Source organism: Malus sylvestris, chromosome 4, assembly GCF_916048215.2.
Source record: "Malus sylvestris chromosome 4, drMalSylv7.2, whole genome shotgun sequence".
Lineage (NCBI taxonomy): Eukaryota > Viridiplantae > Streptophyta > Magnoliopsida > Rosales > Rosaceae > Malus > Malus sylvestris.
The window spans coordinates 4,190,877-4,209,453 of record NC_062263.1 but is presented as its reverse complement, the minus strand read 5'-3'; the positions used below and the strand labels follow the sequence as shown (position 1 = coordinate 4,209,453).

Sequence of the window (18,577 nt, the reverse complement as noted above, 5' to 3'; positions counted from 1 at the left end):
CAAAACTCAATCCACATTGCCTTAGATATGTTAAATTTCTTACGTGGGGTAAGATTTGGATGTGACATGCTAATCAATATATTTTCATCGTTTTTCATCACTTCAATTTCTTTTAAATTTAATATTCTCTGGTTGTTGAATAGTACCTCGTAATCTAGATTTATAATCAAATTTATTGCATATATAACATAATTTTATTTAGTAGTGGATTTCATATATGTTTAAAGAGACGACCTATAAGTTTTAGGAATAAAAGAGAGTCCACAAATCAAAGTGGTACAAATTTTGAATTTTAAGAAGTAATGTGATGATTTTTGAGTTATAAAAGGTAAAATGTAATTAAAGTGGAGTTCAGTATAAATAAGCCTAAAATTGTGTCAATATTTTACAACAAATTAGATTAAATTTTATCAAATCTGGCGATAAATGATTAATTTATTAATTTCAAACAATTAAGGGCCTTTATTGTAAAAAATAATTCAGATACAGATAGATAGTTGTTCAGACATCAAACCACACTTTACTTTGTTTAATAATCTCACAAAACTGGATTAGATTTATATTGAATTTATCCTTCATTTTTTCGTTGAAGGAGAAGGCCGTCCCTTTGATTTCTTCGATTTTGAATCGTTTCCAAGAAGACGAAGATTTAAACCTTCAATCCGGCCCCAAAATTCAACTTCGATATTCGCTCTCCAGTATGGGAATACCCATATCCAGATCAAACTTATCCTTGCTATTCTTTCACCTGTTCATCCTTCAATTCTCCCCCAGAATCTCAGCCATCAGGTATTTTCAAAGTATTAAACTTTTTATATCGTCTCTTTGATTGCTGAGAAAAACAGAGGAAATGCTCAATCTTTGTGGTGATGCGGTTGTAAAGTTTGTATCTTTGATTGCTTCCCCAAATGGGTATTTGAATTTTCTCTTTTCCCTTCATAAAATATCTACCAAAGCTAAAAGAGACGAAGAAAACGTAATATTTGATGTGGGTTTAATGATGTGAAGTTAATTTGGAGGACATGGCAGGCTTGGCAGCTTGTTCTTGTAGGATGCCTTATCCTTTTTTCTTTTAACCCCAGCCTTCTTGGTGTTTTAACTAGACTTTATCCGAATTTTAAACGAATTCAGCACACACTATTGTAAAGTTGTAATTTCTTGGTCATACAGCGGTAGAATTTCGATTTTGTGTGCTGTGTAGTTGTCCTTATTCTTTTCTGACTTGTTGAACAACCAAATTGCTCATCTGGATTGTTTGTGTTTCTGTGGTTTGGTGTTATATTTTGTACATTTTGTTCTGGCTCTCCCCCAGTTGATGATATTTTTCGTATGGTTATAATTTACTACTTGGTTTTTTGTTTTCCATTCAAATTTTACAGGAAGGATGTTGGCTTTCAAACGAAGCGCTTTTGCAAAAATACTGTCCAAGGAAGATACTTACTTTCTGATGATAATGGTCAGCTTGTCCCTCACCGCGTCTCTTATTTTGTTGTTGTTGTCATTTCTGAAATTTAAATCATCAACATTTTAGTGATACGTACTTCATGGCATTATCAAAGGGATTACCATGATACTATAGTTATTAGCTCTTGGTTGTGGATTTCATATTGAAGTAACCGGAGATGCCAAAAAGTGGTTAATTTTCCCTGTGAAACGTCCATGTAAGTGGTGATACAAGTAATGAGATCATAGTGGAACTGTGAGGGAGGAAAGAAAAAGGAGGATAAGGGGGAGATGGTTGCTGCTGCACAATGCTAATGTTGCTAAGAAGTTACTCTACTGGTTTTTAGTTCCGTGTCAGTTTTCATTCCGTTAGTTACAGAATCTGTGTTTGCATTGTAGGCCGTGTCTGTGATGCACTGACAGTAAATCACCAGTCCCGCTGCTGCCCTGAAAAAGGAGAAACATTCTCTTGTTAGTGAGTTTTTCACTAAGTAGAACTCTGAAATGCTACACATTATAAGAAGATTGAGTAAACTTATAACATCCGGGCCCCCTTTTGTTTGCAGTGGTTGCAACGTTGTTTCGGAGTGTTGTAATTCTTATGAATATTGTGTTTCATGCTGTCTAAATCCTTCAAGGGTAATTTCTTGAGTTCTTTAATTTTTGTTTTATTGTTTTACATATATATGTATATATTTTTATTTATTACTGTTTAATTTATGCTTTTTTGTTCTTTTTAAAATAGTATAATCTGCAATTTTACTGGGTTTTGTGACACAGATAACAGAGGAACAAGTAATAAAGGTGAAGATGGCAAAACCAGCTACAGCAGGTACAATTATAAATTGTGCAAGAGGGTTTTAATCTTTTCTTAGAGACTAATCTTGAGCATTCCTTGCTATAAATTGAATGTTCAGCTTCTATTTGAACTAGGTTTTGGAAAATCAGAGTTCCTGATTGAGCTATTCATTCCCTTTATCCACTCCATGGAATGAGTTTGGTGAAAACTCAGTTTTTGATAAATTGTGTCAAAATTTTCATTTGGCAGGGACATATTCTGGTGCTTTCGACTTCTGTGCTGGGAGGTGCCGTCATAATTCTGAGAGTGTGGTAAGTAATGCATTTATGATGTAATCGGTTTTTCTTCTTGGACTTGGTTTGTTGCTTTCAGCTTTTTCCCAGGATAGATACTGTTTCCTCATTATGAGAACAAGTTCTCAAAGATATTTATCAAATGTGATCGTAGGAGTAACTTAATTATTAGTTGCCGGTTTGACCAAATTAGTTTGAGAAGTTAAGTATTTTGGGAAGTTAAGTATCTTCCTTTGTCAAGAACTCAAAGCCGTGGTCTTAAATGCTTTCTTACATGCGGCATGCAATTCTCTTTTTATAAATCTCGTATGAAAGATTTCATCAAGAAATGTATAGCAATTGGTATGTACCTTTTTATTGGAACTTTGTGATTGGATTCTCAATACTTGGTTAAGAAACTGGTGATCAGACTTGACATGAGAATTCAGGTCAGAGGGGTCACTGAAAAGTCTTCTTTAGATCTCAGATTTGTCCGAATGACAGAATATGATAGCAGTCTCCCTTTTAAATAAATCAATTTAACGTACAGTAAGTAAGATTGATATTGTCAATGGTGTAGGCTTTATGTTTAGGGATGATTGAGCTATCAGTAGATTTGGCTAGCTATTTGAGAGCTCCTGATTGAGCTAATTTAGTTGATTTCATTTATCAGGTTTTCTTTTTGTCAATTTCTACAGTTAACTTGTATGTTCTTCATTGACTTGCATGGAGGCTATTTAAACCTTTCTTTAGTACTCAATTGATCGAATACAAATACGATCCTCCTCTAACTTTCTAAATTTTCTTTTCAACCCGGTATCATGGCCAGAAAAGAAAGTAGGGAAGACAGAAAATGAACAAGTTCTCTCACTGTTCTTAATTTTTTTTAATAGGAAACAAGACCTGACTAATTAAAGGCAATGATACAATGCTAAGGACTAGATGCCTCTAAAGGAAGAAAAACAAAAACACGAAAATGAAATCATCGTCTGCCTATACCAAGACAACTGCAAAATATATCATCTAAGACAATAATAAAACACATTAAGAAACAGCAGCATTTCCAAATTAAAAAAATTACAGAGAACAACCACTGTAGACTTAAGCTCTTAGAAAAAGGGCGCATCAATGTCCATCAAGCACCAATAATGATTTCTGCCTCAGGATATAATCAGAGAGAACAAATATAATTGCACATAAACTTTCCCAGATTCCTTGTTTGTTTAGTTTGACTCATTTTTTTCTTATTGAAATACCTTACAAAACAGTATAAATTTTGGATCATTTATTTGTGTGGTTTCAATACGTGTGTGATGTTTGCATATGCTGGGACCCTGTTGGAATAATTTTGAACATGTCAGGTCCATGAAAATGCGTACCTTAGTGATTTCCATCACTGTTTTTCTCTGCCATCAAACTCTTCAGGTAAGATCCAGCTTTGGTGATTTATTAGAATATGATCTATTCTTTAGCAGCATCAGTGATTTTGGTAGTGGTTAATTATAAAACATACCATTTTATTGAGGACCAAGTTTGAAAATTACCTTTTTTCCTCTTATCATTTGGAGAATTCCTTTCATTTATTTTGGGTGAAGGCATGTTTCAACTCCTATGTGCTGTTTAGTGTATTGTGTTGCTCCATATTTTTCTTATATTTGTTACCTTGACTCTGACATCAATCGAATTTTTATAGTTGTTTTTGGATAAAAAAAAAAAGTGCATGGTTTCCCTCACTGAAAGCATGAATTTGTTTAGTTGTGTTTTGATTTTCGCCAAGTTTGTGATGATAGTTTTTAGTTGGACTCTCTTCTTGGATGAAGAACTTGTCCTTGTTTCTTGTAAAAGGTGTTTAGGGTTTAGGGTTTAGGATGATTTTAAACTGTACTCGAGACTGAATAAAATCTTAAAAAGAGACATCTATGAAGTGGACGTAGAGCCCTAGGTTAAAAAGGAACCTGGAACCAATTTTGGGAAGAAGACTTTAGCTTACTCTTCAAAGTAGTGGCAAGCATCTGCATGCCCTATTTAATTTCTGATTCCTATGTAGTAATGGTTTTGGAAATTGATGGTTCCTGCTTGCTTTCTTAGAGGAGCTAGCTGATTCCATAAATGACATATAAAAGAGGTAAACTCAGAACCTAGTTATACCTGATAGGTATCTAGTTCCCATAATTTCCATGGGATATTGGATAAACTTTTATTAGGAATCCTCATTCTTAGATTGTTTTTGCCTCTTAGTACTATGGTCTAGTGGTATTCCTCTTCACTTGTGAGTGAGAGGTCTTAGGTCAAATCTCATGAATGGTGAGTCCACAACCAATTTATTCCCCCACCCCCTTAGTGTAAATGCATTGTTTGTATATAAAAAAAATGTTTTTAAAAAGAAAAAGTTTAACTTTCTTTTGGTCGCTGAAAGGAATTTTTTTCTTCCCACAGTCCACTAATATATAGCTTTTCTACGAGATACATCTTAAGTTAACATAACAGTGAACATGGTAATGCTAGTGTAGAAGATCCTTTATTATATATTAAATTAATGTCGAACTGGTTGAACTGGACTATTGGAGCATCATTGATGTTTTTCTGTTACCCCTCCTGCTAAACCTTTTAATTTGATTAATAAAATCAGTTCCTATCTTTCTGACCGGATGCGGTACACATCTAGTGACAAGCGTAAACTTTGTTCTTTCTAAATATTTCAACAGCTGCAAATTATACATTTTTAGAAGCCAGACTGAACGGCATTGATGTTCTTGTTGGAAGGTGAGCTTTCACAACAATTGTTTCTCTCTGTATATTTATACATCAATTAATAGAAAATCTCAAACTCTAGCTGATTCACAAAATTTCTTTATTGTGTGGGTGACAGGCAAGGGCAATCATGCGATACAGTTTGCAAGTCAAAGGGACAATCGTGTGTTCCAAATAAGCTTTTGGTACTTAACCAGTGTGACATGTAAGTTGAGTGTCAGTTTTCTTTATTGAACCTTTTTATTTATAATCCTTGAATTTTTTTTGCTGGTTAAAACGTTACCATACATGCAAAAATATGTTCATGTAAGTTTATGGGGGCCCATGCAAAAATAATAAAATGGCCCTTATGTATCAAAAGAAAAGGAAAAGAAAAGGAAAAGAAAATAATGCATGCTATTATTATTGAAAAAATTGATTGTGTACCCCTGACTATTAAATAATTTTGAAACTATCAATTTAAAAGACAAAAAAAAGTTTAAAGATGCTTGTTGTAGTAAATAGGTTTAAGTTCTTGAAAGTCCACATTTGTTTTATGGTTAAAAAGTCAAAATTTTCAAAGTTTAAGGATGAGCATTTGAGCCTAAAGACAAATACGTAGTTTCTACTTCATGCCTCAGATTTTTATGGTGGAGTCCACTCGTTTGAGTCCTGTGTGGTGCACAGCCTGCACCTGCTTGAAGCTGGCTATATTATATATCATGGGGGATATGATCAATATTATGTGGATCAGTTATTATGAACTATGTTCCCCCATTGCTCAGGCCAAAAATAAATTATGTTTCCCCACCTTCTGCATGGGTTCAATGAGGAAAGTAACAGAAAAATATATGTACAGGCTTTTGTCATGCTGTAATTATTTTTTTTTTTCTGTTTCTTTTTTGGATTGTAATATTTTATAGGGAACTTATATTGTCTAAACACTTATGGAAGATTCTTTTCAGCCTTGATGACCCAAAAGGTCTTCTTTTTTGTGTTATTTTTCTTGAATGTGTGGGAGCTTTACGTTGATGGTTGGTTTCATAGTCTTTTTAGGTTCACTCCAGTTGCTATGTTTGTAGTTTTAGTTGGACAGATGGACTTGCTCTGTTTGTTGATTTAGTTGGACTGATCGACTGCGTGCCCATCTCTTTTGGCACTTTATTTGTTTTCAATTAAGTTTTTGTTTCCAATCATTTTTCTTTTTCGTAACAGTAATCGGGACTTTATTTTCTTGCATATGTTGTAACATCTATTTCATTCTGTGTGATTCTCTCTTGAGCAGTATGCAGAAATATATGAGATGCAAGGGAACTTGCCTGGCAAGTATCGGTCCAGATCAACCTGCTGAAGTGGTTGATGATGCTCCTGAAGATTTGGTATACTTTTGTTTTAGCATTAAAGTTTCTGTGTTCTGGGATTGTGTGCTATAATATAGAGATGCATTCTTTTTTCTGCAAAACTTTGATCAAAACACCCTGCCTGTAAATAATTTATTGTATTTGTGCAAAGAAGTTGCAGTCGCTGGAGGTTACTATTATCGCATAGGAATTTTTTTGTTCATTCGTAGTAATTTTTATTGTTTCTTATGGACTGCTTTGTTTCTGTATGCCAAAACCTTTTATTGTGGAGATTGTATACTCTATTACATGGTTTTTAACCCTTTTCAATTATGATAAAATAATTGACGATATCTCATTGTTCTCACATGTAAACATACCTACTTGGCTGCCAAAATGAGGCTTTATGGATATAGTGCATTCTATTCTTTATGGGTTGATGGAGCACTGTACTTTTTCCCATTACCTATGATTCTAACTGATATAGCTCATAGTTTTGGCCTTTAATTTATGTAATTGACCATGTAAGATATACCCATCCTATGATGGTTCAGCACTCAAGTCATTCCTTTCCCTTTGGTGGAACACGTAGTAACTTAATGTATCTGACTGGCTGGCCTACCCATTCTTCTGTGCTCTGTACCTCCTTGATTATAAATCAGTACTTTTTTTGGCATCAGCGCAATATGTTTCCTTTATACTTTTGTGGTGTCAGACTTATCAGTTCTGCAATACATTATGAAAATGCAGTGGAGCTATTTTAAAACCATGACCTAAACATCTTAAAGCTTGGATGGGCTAATTTTTCTGATTGTTTTGTTATTGAAACAAGTGGAACTAAAAATAACATTCCATGGAAGTTTTTCTTTTGTTGGGAAGTATACAAGTATGACACTGATGGCACATTATCTCTTGTGACTTGCAGAATCCTGGAGCATGCTTGTTTACCCAAACACAATCAATGCTTTCTTGTTATGGTTCACATCAGCATACGAGGAGGCTTTGCCCTTGTGCGTAGGGCCCTATTGGTAAGTTCGAGTTCTTTTAATATTGCTTTATTTTAATGAAACAATAAATACTTAATGTTTGAAAATTAAGTTTGTCGAAGAGGTAGAAAAAACTCGTACAGTACTCATGGTAGTATTTTAGTAACATATATCTATGTCAAGATAATATCCAATAGGCAGAATTCTTCGAATAGTTCAGAAATCACAATTTTGCTGTAATATGCAAAGGAAAACCTTTTTTTTCCAGTCAACAGGCAAAGGAATGCTTTGATGGCTTGCATTTTCCAGTTAATTTACCTTTTCTCCAACCTTAGCTTTTAAATTTTGCTTTTTAGCCAAAATTGACTCCTCACTTTGCTCATTGACAATGAAAATCGATAGAAATGGTTCCAAAGTTTGTCCACCAAAAATCATTTTGGTCATTAAAAATCTGTCAATATCCTCATTAAATTGTCACGGGACCACCTTTTTAAGGTACTTTTGTCAAACCAACCCCTGTACTTAACGAGGAGTGATGCCACTCAGGGACCATTTTAGCTAAAGGCCTCTAAATTTTGATAAATGGCAACCAATTGCATATAGCAGCCTTGTCTTACATGTACATGTATAGCATTATAGAACAACAACAACAACAACAACAAAGCCTTTTCCCACTAAGTGGGGTCGGCTATATGAATCCTAGAACGCCATTGCGCTCAGTTTTGTGTCATGTCCTCCGTTAGATCCAAGTACTCTAAGTCTTTTCTTAGAGTCTCTTCCAAAGTTTTCCTAGGTCTTCCTCTACCCCTTCGGCCCTGAACCTCTGTCCCGTAGTCACATCTTCGAACCGGAGCGTCATTTGGCCTTCTTTGCACATGTCCAAATCACCGGAGCCGATTTTCTCTCATCTTTCCTACAATTTCGGCTACTCCTACTTTACCTCGGATATCCTCATTCACAATCTTATCATTTCTCGTGTGCCCACACATCCCACGAAGCATCCTCATCTCCGCTACACCCATTTTGTGTACGTGTTGATGCTTCACCGCCCAACATTCTATGCCATACAACATCACTGGCCTTATTGCCGTCCTATAAAATTTTCCCTTGAGCTTCAGTGGCCTACGACGGTCACACAACACGCCGGATGCATTCTTACACTTCATCCATCCAGCTCGTATTCTATGGTTGAGATCTCCATCTAATTCTCCGTTCTCTTACAAGATAGATCCTAGGTAGCGAAAACGGTCGCTTTTTGTGATCTTTGCTAGATTGCTCCGGTCATTAGTGTGGATAAGTATATAAATGGATAGAGATAGGAAAGCAAACACAAGATGTACGTGGTTCACCCAGATTGGCTACGTCCACGGAATAGAAGAGTTCTCATTAATTGTGAAGGGTAATTGTGAAGGGTTTACACAAGTACATAGGTTCAAGCTCTCCTTTAGTGAGTACAAGTGAATGATTTAGTACAAATGACATTATGAAATATTGTGAAAGAATAATCTCGTAATCACGAAACTTCTAAGTATCGGAGTGTGGTGTCGTCTTGACTTGCCTTATCTGTCTCATAGGTAGATGTGGCATCTTCTCTGGAAGTACTCTTCCTCCATCCAGGGGTGGTATCTTTAACTGGTGGAGATGCACAAGGTAATGTATCAATTTCACTTGAAGCTTACTTGTAGTTTCAGGCTTGGTCAAGCGCGATACAAACCATGTAGTAGGAGTTCCCCAAGTCGCCGAGCTAGGGGGTCTACTGAAAGAGGTGACAGACAAGGTAAGCAATCAGAGCTCCGACTGATTGTTCACCTTCTCCCCATCTTGCGGCATCATGAAGGATAAAGAGAAGAAAAATGAGAAGAGATGATATGAGATACTTTTGCTTTTGAAGAAGTAACTTTCCACAGGCTTATTCTTGAACTGAGCTGGAGGGTTTTCTGGTTTCCTCCAGAGTATAAGGCCGACTGAAGAATTTGAGGGTCAAAACAAGTCCATCAAATCTAGAGTACGTTCCACCCTGCTGATATGGGATACTTTTGCTTTTGACAGAGTAATGGATGTATCGGCACATGTGCTGTTACGCTTGTCTCCACATACTTCCTTGTATCCTTCGCACTTGCCCTATCTGTTCCTCAAGCAGATGCGGAATCTTCCCTGGAAACATAAGATGTTGAAGATGAGTACTCGAGAGCAATGCCAGGTAAGTAATCAGGTAAGGGGTTCCAGGCAGTCAGTTCCTAGCTGGAAGCTTGATTCCAAGTGCTGACTGATTGCTCTCTTTCTCCTTGTCTTGCAGGTAAAAACAAGGCCAAAGGAAAAGACAGGGAAAAAGCATGATATGGGATACTCTTGCTTTTAACCCTGATGATATGAGATATTCTTGCTCTAGTATAGCTTGTTTGCAGAGGTATTATCGGGGGGAAAGAAAGCTAAATATTTCGAAAGGCTTCGTTGGGAGTGCCCTCTCAGATATGATGAAGGGTTGAGCATTTTTGCAGGTCTGCCTGTCTGTTGGGGATGGAGGTCGACATATATAGGAGTCTCCCTAACAAGTAGTAATGCTATTCCTTTACCCTGCTTGGTCATAGCACGGTAGTGGGAGCTGCCAGTTTCACATGTTTTAACTCTGTCAGAGCACTTTGAAAAAGTGGTCTGTGGTATCTGGCTCTCGAGATTCGAAGAACGATGCCTCTTCGATTGTTGAGAAAGCAATCATGTTGGGGGTCTGGATCTCGAGATTCGGAGAGCAGTGTCTCTTCGATTTTTGAGGAAGTAATCATGTTGGGAGTCTGGCTCTCGAGATTCGGAGGGCGGTGCCTCTTCGATTTTGGAGCAAGCAATCTTGTTGGGAGTGTTGTCTCGATGTGAGTAAAAGTTGGGCATGTTTGCTAGTCTACCTTGCCACGAAGCACAAAGGTTGACACACAGGGACTTTCCAATTATCCAGCAATGGTACTGTTCCTTTACCCTCTCTTCGATTTTGAGAAAGTAGTCATGTTGAGAGTCTGGCTCTCGAGATTCGGAGGACGGTGCCTCTTCGATTTTGGAGCAAGCAATCTTGTTGGGGGTGTTTTCTCGAATGTGAGTAAAGGTTGGGCATGTTTGCTAGTCTACCTTGCCACGAAGCACAGAGGTTGACACACAGGGACTTTCCAATTATCCAGCAGTGGTACTGTTCCTTTACCCTTATGGGTAATAATATGGTAGCTAGACCTTCAAAATTTATGTGTCTAAACTTTGTTAGTGCTGTTTCTTTGCTATTCTTTTACCTTTCTTGGTCAGAGCGATGTAGTGGGAGCTGCAAGCTTCACGTGCTCAACTTTGGCAGAGAACTTTGGCAAAGTTATCTGTGGTACCCATGAGCTATTGTTGCGTGTGGGAAGTGGGTGATTGAACAGTAAGATTCATGTGCTTTCTACTTCACCAGAAGTCTTCGACAGAATGCCCATAATTTCTGCAAAGCTGAGTGTGCGTGTGACAGGTGCTGACAAGGCTAGAAAAGTAGGTGCCTCTTCGATTTCTGAGATCGGCCCTCGTGGTCTCTGAGCAGCCCAGCTTTTGAGAAAGCGAGCGCCTCTTCGATTGATTCGGAGAACGATGCCTCATCGATTTTTGAGAAAGCAATCATGCTGGGGGTCTGGCTCTCGAAGATTCGGGGAGCAGTGTCTCTTCGATTTTTGAGAAAGTAATCATGTTAGGAGTCTGGCTCTCGAGATTCGGAGGGCGGTGCCTCTTCAATTTTGGAGCAAGCAATCTTGTTGGGAGTGTTTTCTCGAATGTGAGTAAAGGTTGGGCATGTTTGCTTGTCTACCTTGCCACGAAGCATAGAGGTTGACACACAGGGACTTTCCAATTATCCAGCAATGGTACTGTTCCTTTACCCTCTCTTCGATTTTTAAGAAAGTAGTCATGTTGGGAGTCTGGCTCTCGAGATTCGGAGGACGGTGCCTCTTCGATTTTGGAGCAAGCAATCTTATTGGGAGTGTTTTCTCGAATGTGAGTAAAGGTTGGGCATGTTTGCTAGTCTACCTTGCCACGAAGCACAGAGGTTGACACACAGGAACTTTCCAATTATCCAGCAGTGGTACTGTTCCTTTACCCTTGTGGGTAATAATATGGTAGCTAGACCTTCAAAATTTATGGGTCTAAACTTTGTTAGTGCTGTTTCTTTGCTATTCTTTTACCCTTCTTGGTCAGAGCGATGTAGTGGGAGCTGCAAGCTTCACGTGCTCAACTTTGGCAGAGAACTTTGGCAAAGTTTTCTGTGGTACCCATGAGCTATTGTTGCGTGTGCGAAGTGGGTGATTGAACAGTAAGATTCATGTGTTTTCTACTTCCCCAGAAGTCTTTGACAGAATGCCCATAATTTCCGCAAAGCTGAGTGTGCGTGTGACAGGTGCTGACAAGGCTGGAAAAGTAGGTGCCTCTTCGATTTCTGAGATCGGCCCTCGTGGTCTCTAGGGAGCCCAGCTTTTGAGAAAGCGAGCGCCTCTTCGATTTATGAGATCAGCCTTCGTGGTCTTTGAGCAGCCCAACTTTTGAAAAAGCAAACGCCTCTTCGATTTCTGAGATCAACCCTCGTGATCTCTAAGCAGCCCAGCTTTTGAGAAAGCAAACGCCTCTTCGATTTCTGAGCAAGCGCCTCTTCGATTTCTGAAGCTCCGTCGAGTGCAGATTTTTATAGGGGCTGGCATTAAGTTCCAAAGCACACTTGAATCTCCACCAGTAGAAGCTTCATTCTTGCACTTCTAAGATCTTGATTTGTCCGACCTCTTCTCTCTTCAACACCTTTGAAAATGTCTGGCCCCTCCGACCGTCGTTTTGACTTGAACCTTGTTGAAGAGGCAGCCCCGCCTTCTCCAGACAACATATGGCGCCCATCCTTCGTCTCCCCTACTGGTCCTCTTACCGTTGGGGATTCCGTGATGAAGAATGATATGACCGCTGCGGTGGTGGCCAGGAACCTTCTCACTCCCAAAGATAACAGACTACTTTCCAAACGGTCTGATGAGTTAGCTGTTAAGGATTCGCTGGCTCTCAGTGTTCAGTGTGCAGGTTCTGTGTCTAATATGGCCCAACGCCTATTTGCTCGAACCCGCCAAGTTGAATCATTGGCGACTGAAGTGATGAGTCTCAAACAGGAGATTAGAGGGCTCAAGCATGAGAATAAACAGTTGCACCGGCTCGCACATGACTATGCTACAAACATGAAGAGGAAGCTTGACCAGATGAAGGAAACTGATGGTCAGGTTTTACTTGATCATCAGAGATTTGTGGGTTTGTTCCAAAGGCATTTATTGCCTTCGTCTTCTGGGGCTGTACCGCGTAATGAAGCTCCAAATGATCAACCTCTGATGCCTCATCCTTTTAGGGTTCTGTCCAGTACTGAGGCTCCAAATGATCCCCCTCCGGTGCCTTCTCTTTCTGGGGCTCTACCGACTGCTGAGACTTCTCCTAAGCAACCTTTGTGAAGGCTCCCTCTTGTGTGTTTATTTTGACTCATGTATATGTACATATTTGTAGTCGTACTTGTATAAATTTATAGACCAATAGCAACCAAGAATGCATCGCACTTGGATGCTCGTCATTTCCTGCTATGCGGAGACATATTATTCATTTATCTGTACTTTATCCTTTCGGGGTGGGTGCAGCAAGTTTGTACCACTTCTATGATATCCCGTCACTGTTCCTAATCTTGAATTAAATTTGTTCCCAACTAATTTTCTTGACTTAGAAGAAATGTAGACAAGCAAAGCATGAAAGAAGCCTTATTTTATCATTCACTTGCAGGATTCGTCACAAAGGTCACCAGGATGAACTGTGGGGATGACGTGCAATGTATGCCGATTTCATTTGTTGTTCCACCTGGCCTGATTTCCCAAAATTGGCGATTCTGGTTTGCTCCGAGTTTTTGTAATTGCAAGAGCGGCTCATTGTAACGTAGTTCGGTTGAGGGCAAACAAGTCAGTAGTTATGCTCTGCAATGGCATCAGAAAATGAGGGGCGTGGGTCTTTCTGTTGTGTGTAGTTCTAGCTGTTCATCACAGATAGCACACAAGGTATAATGTTAATGTGCATTGTTGTTGGTGATTTGTAATTCAATGAGCAAAGTTTTTGAGAATTAGAAGCAAGATGGAGGTCAAGGTTACCACATCAACTTGACTAGGTTTGCAAGGATACCCGACGAGAAATGTAAATAATTAAGATGGAGTTGTTACATAATTATCTAGTAGTACAAAAGTGGTTTTTACAGCACAACTCCAACACTAACCGGCCCACCAGATGTTCCCTTCATCGTACGTAGGAGTCAAAATATGAGACCTCACATGTACAAATGTAAAATGTAAAGGAATATTACGTAAACCATAGTGACATTGCTATGTTTTGTTTTTGTTTTTTTTTTTAATATTGGTTTATGCATTCATAGTTGATTGCAATTGGTCTAGCCATCACAGCAATAAGAATAGGTGAATTAGGCTTGGTAATTTCTTGCTCGACTATTAATTCGACACGAAATAACATGAAAATTACAGGTTTTGGATTAATCTGTTAACAAGCTGAGTCGTTATCGAGCACCCCTTAAGAACTCGTTAACGAGTTGGGTCATTATTGGTCGCTCGTTAAGAATTCGTTAACGAGTCGGGTCGTTATCATGTCTCTTGTTAAGAACTCGATAAGATATCATTTGCAATATCTGAACATTAGGCATGACATACTTGTTAAACAGATACAAAACGACACAACTTATTAACGAATTGGGTCGTTATCAAGTAAATTGTTAAGAACCCGTTAAGATAACAGGTTTAACATGACACGACATGTTAAGATAACGAATTTAACACGAAAACGACAAACACGACCCATTTGCCAGGCCTAGGGTGAATGCAAAAGAGATGGCACATAAGAGAGAACCTACTCTCAACAACATAGCCATCACAACAAACAGATGCTTTGCACGTTGCATGCATGCCTATCAAACCCCTTAACCATATATATACAAGGTAAAACAATTTCTATATACAAAACATGCTCAGATAACATTCTTCATCACTAAATATCTACGTACTTTCACCACAATATAAAAGAATGCCTAATGCAGAAGACATGGTCAACAAATATACAACCTACTCTCTCAACTACACAGCCGATCACAAAAACTGCATGATAAAATCAACCAATCACATCCTACCTTTATGAACACTTCAACTTCACCACCATAACATCACCATCCCAACTCTCCTGCTCTTCTCTTTCTGTGTTGAACATGGAGAAGAAGAAACTGCTTTTGCTCAGAGATGAAGCATTACTGCAGCACCCAGTTCTCCTTCTTCTTGTTCTGGTTTTAGGGTTTGTCATGATGGACCCACTGCAAATGGGTCCACTTGGGAACCACGAGTTTAAGCCTGTGAAGCACAGCATTGCGCCGTACAAGCAAGTCATGGAGAGGTGGCCGAGGGATAATGAGAGCAGGTTAGGGCTTGGGAAGCTGGAGTTTGAAGATCAAGTTTTTGGTCCCGAGTCGTTGGAGTTTGATGCTTTGGGTCGAGGTCCGTACACAGGGTTAGCCGATGGACGCGTTGTTAGATGGATGGGCAAGGATTTGGGATGGGAAACGTTTGCACTTGTAACAACAAATTGGTGCGTGACTAATTTTATTTACTCATTTCTTTCTTATGGTTTGATTTCATATTTGGAGATGCAATTGTCAATTTTTTTTGTTTGAACTCTAATGTGTATGCATGCACAGTAAATATTGCTAAAACTTCACAATGAAAATCAATAGAAGTTGTCTCTGAGGTTGTTCATCATAAATCATTTTGATATTTTCGTGAAAAATCAGTCAATATTATCGTTAAATTGTCACGTGAACAGCCATGTGACCACATTTTAAAGGTTATTTTTGTCAAACCAACCTCTTATTTTAATGAGAATATTGACAGATTTTCACAGAATGACCAAAATGTTTTGCAGCGGATAAACTCATGGACCAAAGTGATGAGTTATATCAATCTCAAAGACCATTTTGGCTAAAAAAATCAAATTCTATATATGCTTTGAAAAAAAAAATCTTTATAAGCATTGCTAATTATAGTAGATGTGTCTCTCAAAAGGTCAGAGAAGGTTTGTGCTAAAGGCATAGACTCAACCACGCATAAGCAATGGAAGCACGAGAAAAAGTGTGGTCGTCCCCTTGGCCTAAGGTTTGACAAAGAGAGTGGAGATTTGTACATTGCTGATGCATATTATGGCCTTCTAGTTGTTGGCCCTGAAGGAGGAATTGCCACTACTTTGTCAACTCATGTGGAAGGGAAGCCTATACTTTTTGCAAATGACCTTGACATCCACAAGAATGGCTCTATTTTCTTCACAGACACAAGCAAGAGATACAACCGAGTGTAAGTCAAAAGCACTTTTATGTTTGAGATTGCTCTTGGCGGACGTATTTATGTTCGTAAGTGTTTTTATTGATTTGCTTTTACGAGAAAAGAACATTTCAGAAAAGCACGTGAAAGTGCATGCTTCTTGAAGAATTGATGTTTCTTTCTTTAGTCGAGTCCAGAAAAGCATGTTTAATCAGTTTCTGTGATTGAACTTGAGTCCTACAAATCGAGTGTACCATCAAGTATCAAATAAAAAAAGAGTTTGAAATCATTTGGATTTTTTGGAGATTGAATGCAGTTATCCACTCATATGATTGTACATAAAAATTATATGATACACATATGATCGTACGCATTTCCTTAGAGAGCACTAAATGTAATATTTTTAATCCATATAAACTTTTAAATTTCTCTGTCAAGCGCTTATGAAAGTGTTGTTGGACATCCGAGATTTTATTCTATTTAGTCCTTTAAATATGATTGCATTACTAATATCTTGACTTCACATGTCAGTGCTTGGTAATTACATATACTAATTGGCAGCCAAATGAGGTATTAATGGAAATTAATCAAATTGCAGGGATCATTTCGTTATTCTATTGGAAGGGGAATCCACTGGTAGGCTTCTGAGATATGACCCTCCTACTAAAACAACTCACATTGTCTTGGATGGTTTGGCTTTTCCAAATGGAATTCAACTTTCACAGGACCAAACATTTCTTCTCTTTACTGAGACCACCAACTGCAGGTAATAAATTACACAGCTTAGAGTTAAAGATAATGTAATTAGCTGGTTAATTAATCAAGGTTATCCAAACCATAGCATGAAAATAAAGCTGGTTTTAATTTGAGCTAGTTATCCACTTTGTCGAAGGAAGTTACTAAGTTTAGATTTCATGGACGATAATTGTTGAATCGAAAAATATTTTGAGCTACTTTATCGAAATCAGTTGAACATGTCCCTTTATATGGGTACGTACAGTGCAACCTAATATTTTTGCTTGTTCTTTGCATTATTGCAGGTTAATGAAATATTGGCTAGAGGGTCCAAAAACTGGGACAGTGGAAATTGTTGCCAACCTTCCAGGTTTTCCAGACAATATAAGAATAAATGAGAAAGGCCAGTTCTGGGTAGCAATAGACTGTTGCAGGACTCAAGCACAAGAGGTTCTCTCTCATAATCCATGGATACGTAGCGTCTACTTTCGCTTGCCCATCCGAATGACCTACTTGGCACGGATTATGGGGATGAAGATGTACACAATGATCTCACTGTTCGACGAGAAGGGAGAAATTTTGGAAGTTCTTGAGGACAGAAAGGGTGTGGTCATGAAACTTGTGAGTGAAGTTAGGGAAGCAAAAGGCAAACTGTGGATTGGAACTGTGGCTCATAATCACATTGCCACCCTCACTTACCCTTAAGAGATCATTATTTACTAGCCACTAACAAATGGTAGCTTAAAATGGGTGGCTTGATTTACGATTTGTTTAACACCATTGATAATTAGATGATTTGAGGTTAATTGTGGTTTGTTTTTTCTAAATGTATGGTGAAAATTTGTGATTAAGTTACTAATTATGTTGTATGATTTGTAGCTCTCTACACCGTTGAATAATGGGTAAATGATAGTATTGTAGAAATGATTACAAAGAAGAAGATAAATAGAACAAACAAGGATAAGAACAACTTTATAATTACATACATGTGTAGGATAATACTTGCATCTCTTCATGGGTGGAAGCACATATCTCACTCTTTGTGAATAACGTAATTGTATTGTATAAATCTCATATTTAATTGTTCAATTTCTTAATCTTTATATGAAAATCATTTATGCAAAAAGTTTTTCCCATCGGAGATTATTTAGTTATGTAAATGTATGAAATAAATAGACCGTTCATTATTACTATGTTACTTGATACAATGATACTCACAATGTTGACTTGTTCCATACATTTGAATATATAAATAATCTCCAATATTTATGATTTTTTTAGGTACAATCTTCAAATGAAAATTAAGAAATTAAACCCTTTTAATTATTAACTTTATTTTCTAACATACATTATCCATAATTGTGTATTTTTCAATACGCGAATTTTTTATTTATATGATTCCCAAAAAAACGTCTAGGAAAGAAAAGGACAGTCATCAGTAGTTGGAAGGCAAGGCTAATGGGAATGAGAATCCTCTCCAAATCTTCTTTGTGAGGATCTTTGGGATTCTCAAATCGTATCCGTTTATCGTACATCATGCGATCAGAAATTATTTTAAATATTTTTATTTAAAATTAAATATGAATGGTATCTGACAAAAACTGATCACACAATGTACGATGAACGGACACGATTTGAGGATCGGGAGATCCTCATTCAACCAATGGTATGCTAAGATATTGTAGACAGCCCTATGGAGTAGGAGAAAATTTTCATTGTGTTCGAGAAACATGGATAGTACACCACGTATTATTATATATAAGTGGTGAAAAGTTTTATTTTTAAAATTACTAATATTTTAATATAAATATCTCACAATCTGTATAATAACACCTGATGTTCACTTGATGTATCTCTATCACGCTTGTAAATCTTTCATAGAATAGTTAATTGGAAGTAGGTTAACCAA

At 37.7% G+C, this 18,577-nt stretch overlaps 3 protein-coding genes across 11 annotated transcripts in view; all 3 read left to right on the top strand.

Annotated features, from left to right (window-relative positions):
* LOC126619297 (uncharacterized) overlaps nt 1-13,298 on the top strand; it is a 36,916-nt gene extending 23,618 nt beyond the window's left edge. For 3 of the 7 annotated variants that reach the window (XM_050287626.1, XM_050287627.1, XM_050287624.1), the window contains exons 2-3: nt 10,487-11,358; nt 11,577-13,298. In XM_050287626.1, the coding sequence (XP_050143583.1) occupies nt 12,367-13,041 (675 nt within the window). In that variant the 5' untranslated portion in view covers nt 10,487-11,358; nt 11,577-12,366 and the 3' untranslated portion in view covers nt 13,042-13,298. Of the gene's footprint in view, nt 1-10,486; nt 11,359-11,400 lie in introns of all 7 variants that reach the window. The other 4 variants (XM_050287628.1, XM_050287625.1, XM_050287623.1 and 1 more) reach the window with 3 other exon arrangements.
* Nucleotides 487-13,828, top strand: LOC126619295 (uncharacterized). 3 transcript variants are annotated; one of them, XM_050287620.1, is made up of 12 exons: nt 487-789; nt 1,380-1,456; nt 1,843-1,918; nt 2,010-2,082; nt 2,224-2,275; nt 2,492-2,553; nt 3,876-3,939; nt 5,220-5,277; nt 5,384-5,470; nt 6,530-6,623; nt 7,510-7,612; nt 13,308-13,341. In XM_050287620.1, the coding sequence occupies exons 1-11, from the start codon at nt 701-703 to the stop codon at nt 7,600-7,602; spliced, it is 825 nt and encodes a 274-aa protein (XP_050143577.1). In that variant the 5' UTR covers nt 487-700; the 3' UTR covers nt 7,603-7,612; nt 13,308-13,341. The 3 variants fall into 3 exon arrangements, with proteins under 3 accessions (XP_050143577.1, XP_050143578.1, XP_050143576.1); XM_050287621.1 differs by having other exon boundaries at nt 13,305-13,327; XM_050287619.1 differs by lacking the exon at nt 13,308-13,341 and adding an exon at nt 13,361-13,828 and having other exon boundaries at nt 489-789.
* A 145-nt stretch (nt 13,829-13,973) lies between these two features.
* On the top strand, nt 13,974-17,649 carry LOC126619291 (protein STRICTOSIDINE SYNTHASE-LIKE 13). The gene is made up of 4 exons (XM_050287615.1): nt 13,974-15,208; nt 15,682-15,966; nt 16,532-16,699; nt 16,974-17,649. Exons 1-4 carry the CDS (start codon nt 14,835-14,837, stop codon nt 17,371-17,373), a joined length of 1,227 nt encoding a protein of 408 aa, XP_050143572.1. The 5' UTR covers nt 13,974-14,834; the 3' UTR covers nt 17,374-17,649.
* The last annotated feature ends 928 nt before the right edge of the window (nt 17,650-18,577 follow it).

Excerpts from the sequence above, each read along its gene's own strand:
- LOC126619295 (XM_050287619.1), top strand. The coding sequence starts at position 701 with ATGGGAATACCCATATCCAGATCAAACTTATCCTTGCTATTCTTTCAC. Across the intron at positions 790-1,379 it reads CCCAGAATCTCAGCCATCAG|GAAGGATGTTGGCTTTCAAA; the intron begins GTATTTTCAAAG and ends CAAATTTTACAG. Across the intron at positions 5,471-6,529 it reads GTACTTAACCAGTGTGACAT|TATGCAGAAATATATGAGAT; the intron begins GTAAGTTGAGTG and ends TCTCTTGAGCAG.
- LOC126619291 (XM_050287615.1), top strand. The coding sequence starts at position 14,835 with ATGGAGAAGAAGAAACTGCTTTTGCTCAGAGATGAAGCATTACTGCAG. Across the intron at positions 15,209-15,681 it reads GCACTTGTAACAACAAATTG|GTCAGAGAAGGTTTGTGCTA; the intron begins GTGCGTGACTAA and ends GTCTCTCAAAAG. Across the intron at positions 15,967-16,531 it reads AGCAAGAGATACAACCGAGT|GGATCATTTCGTTATTCTAT; the intron begins GTAAGTCAAAAG and ends ATCAAATTGCAG.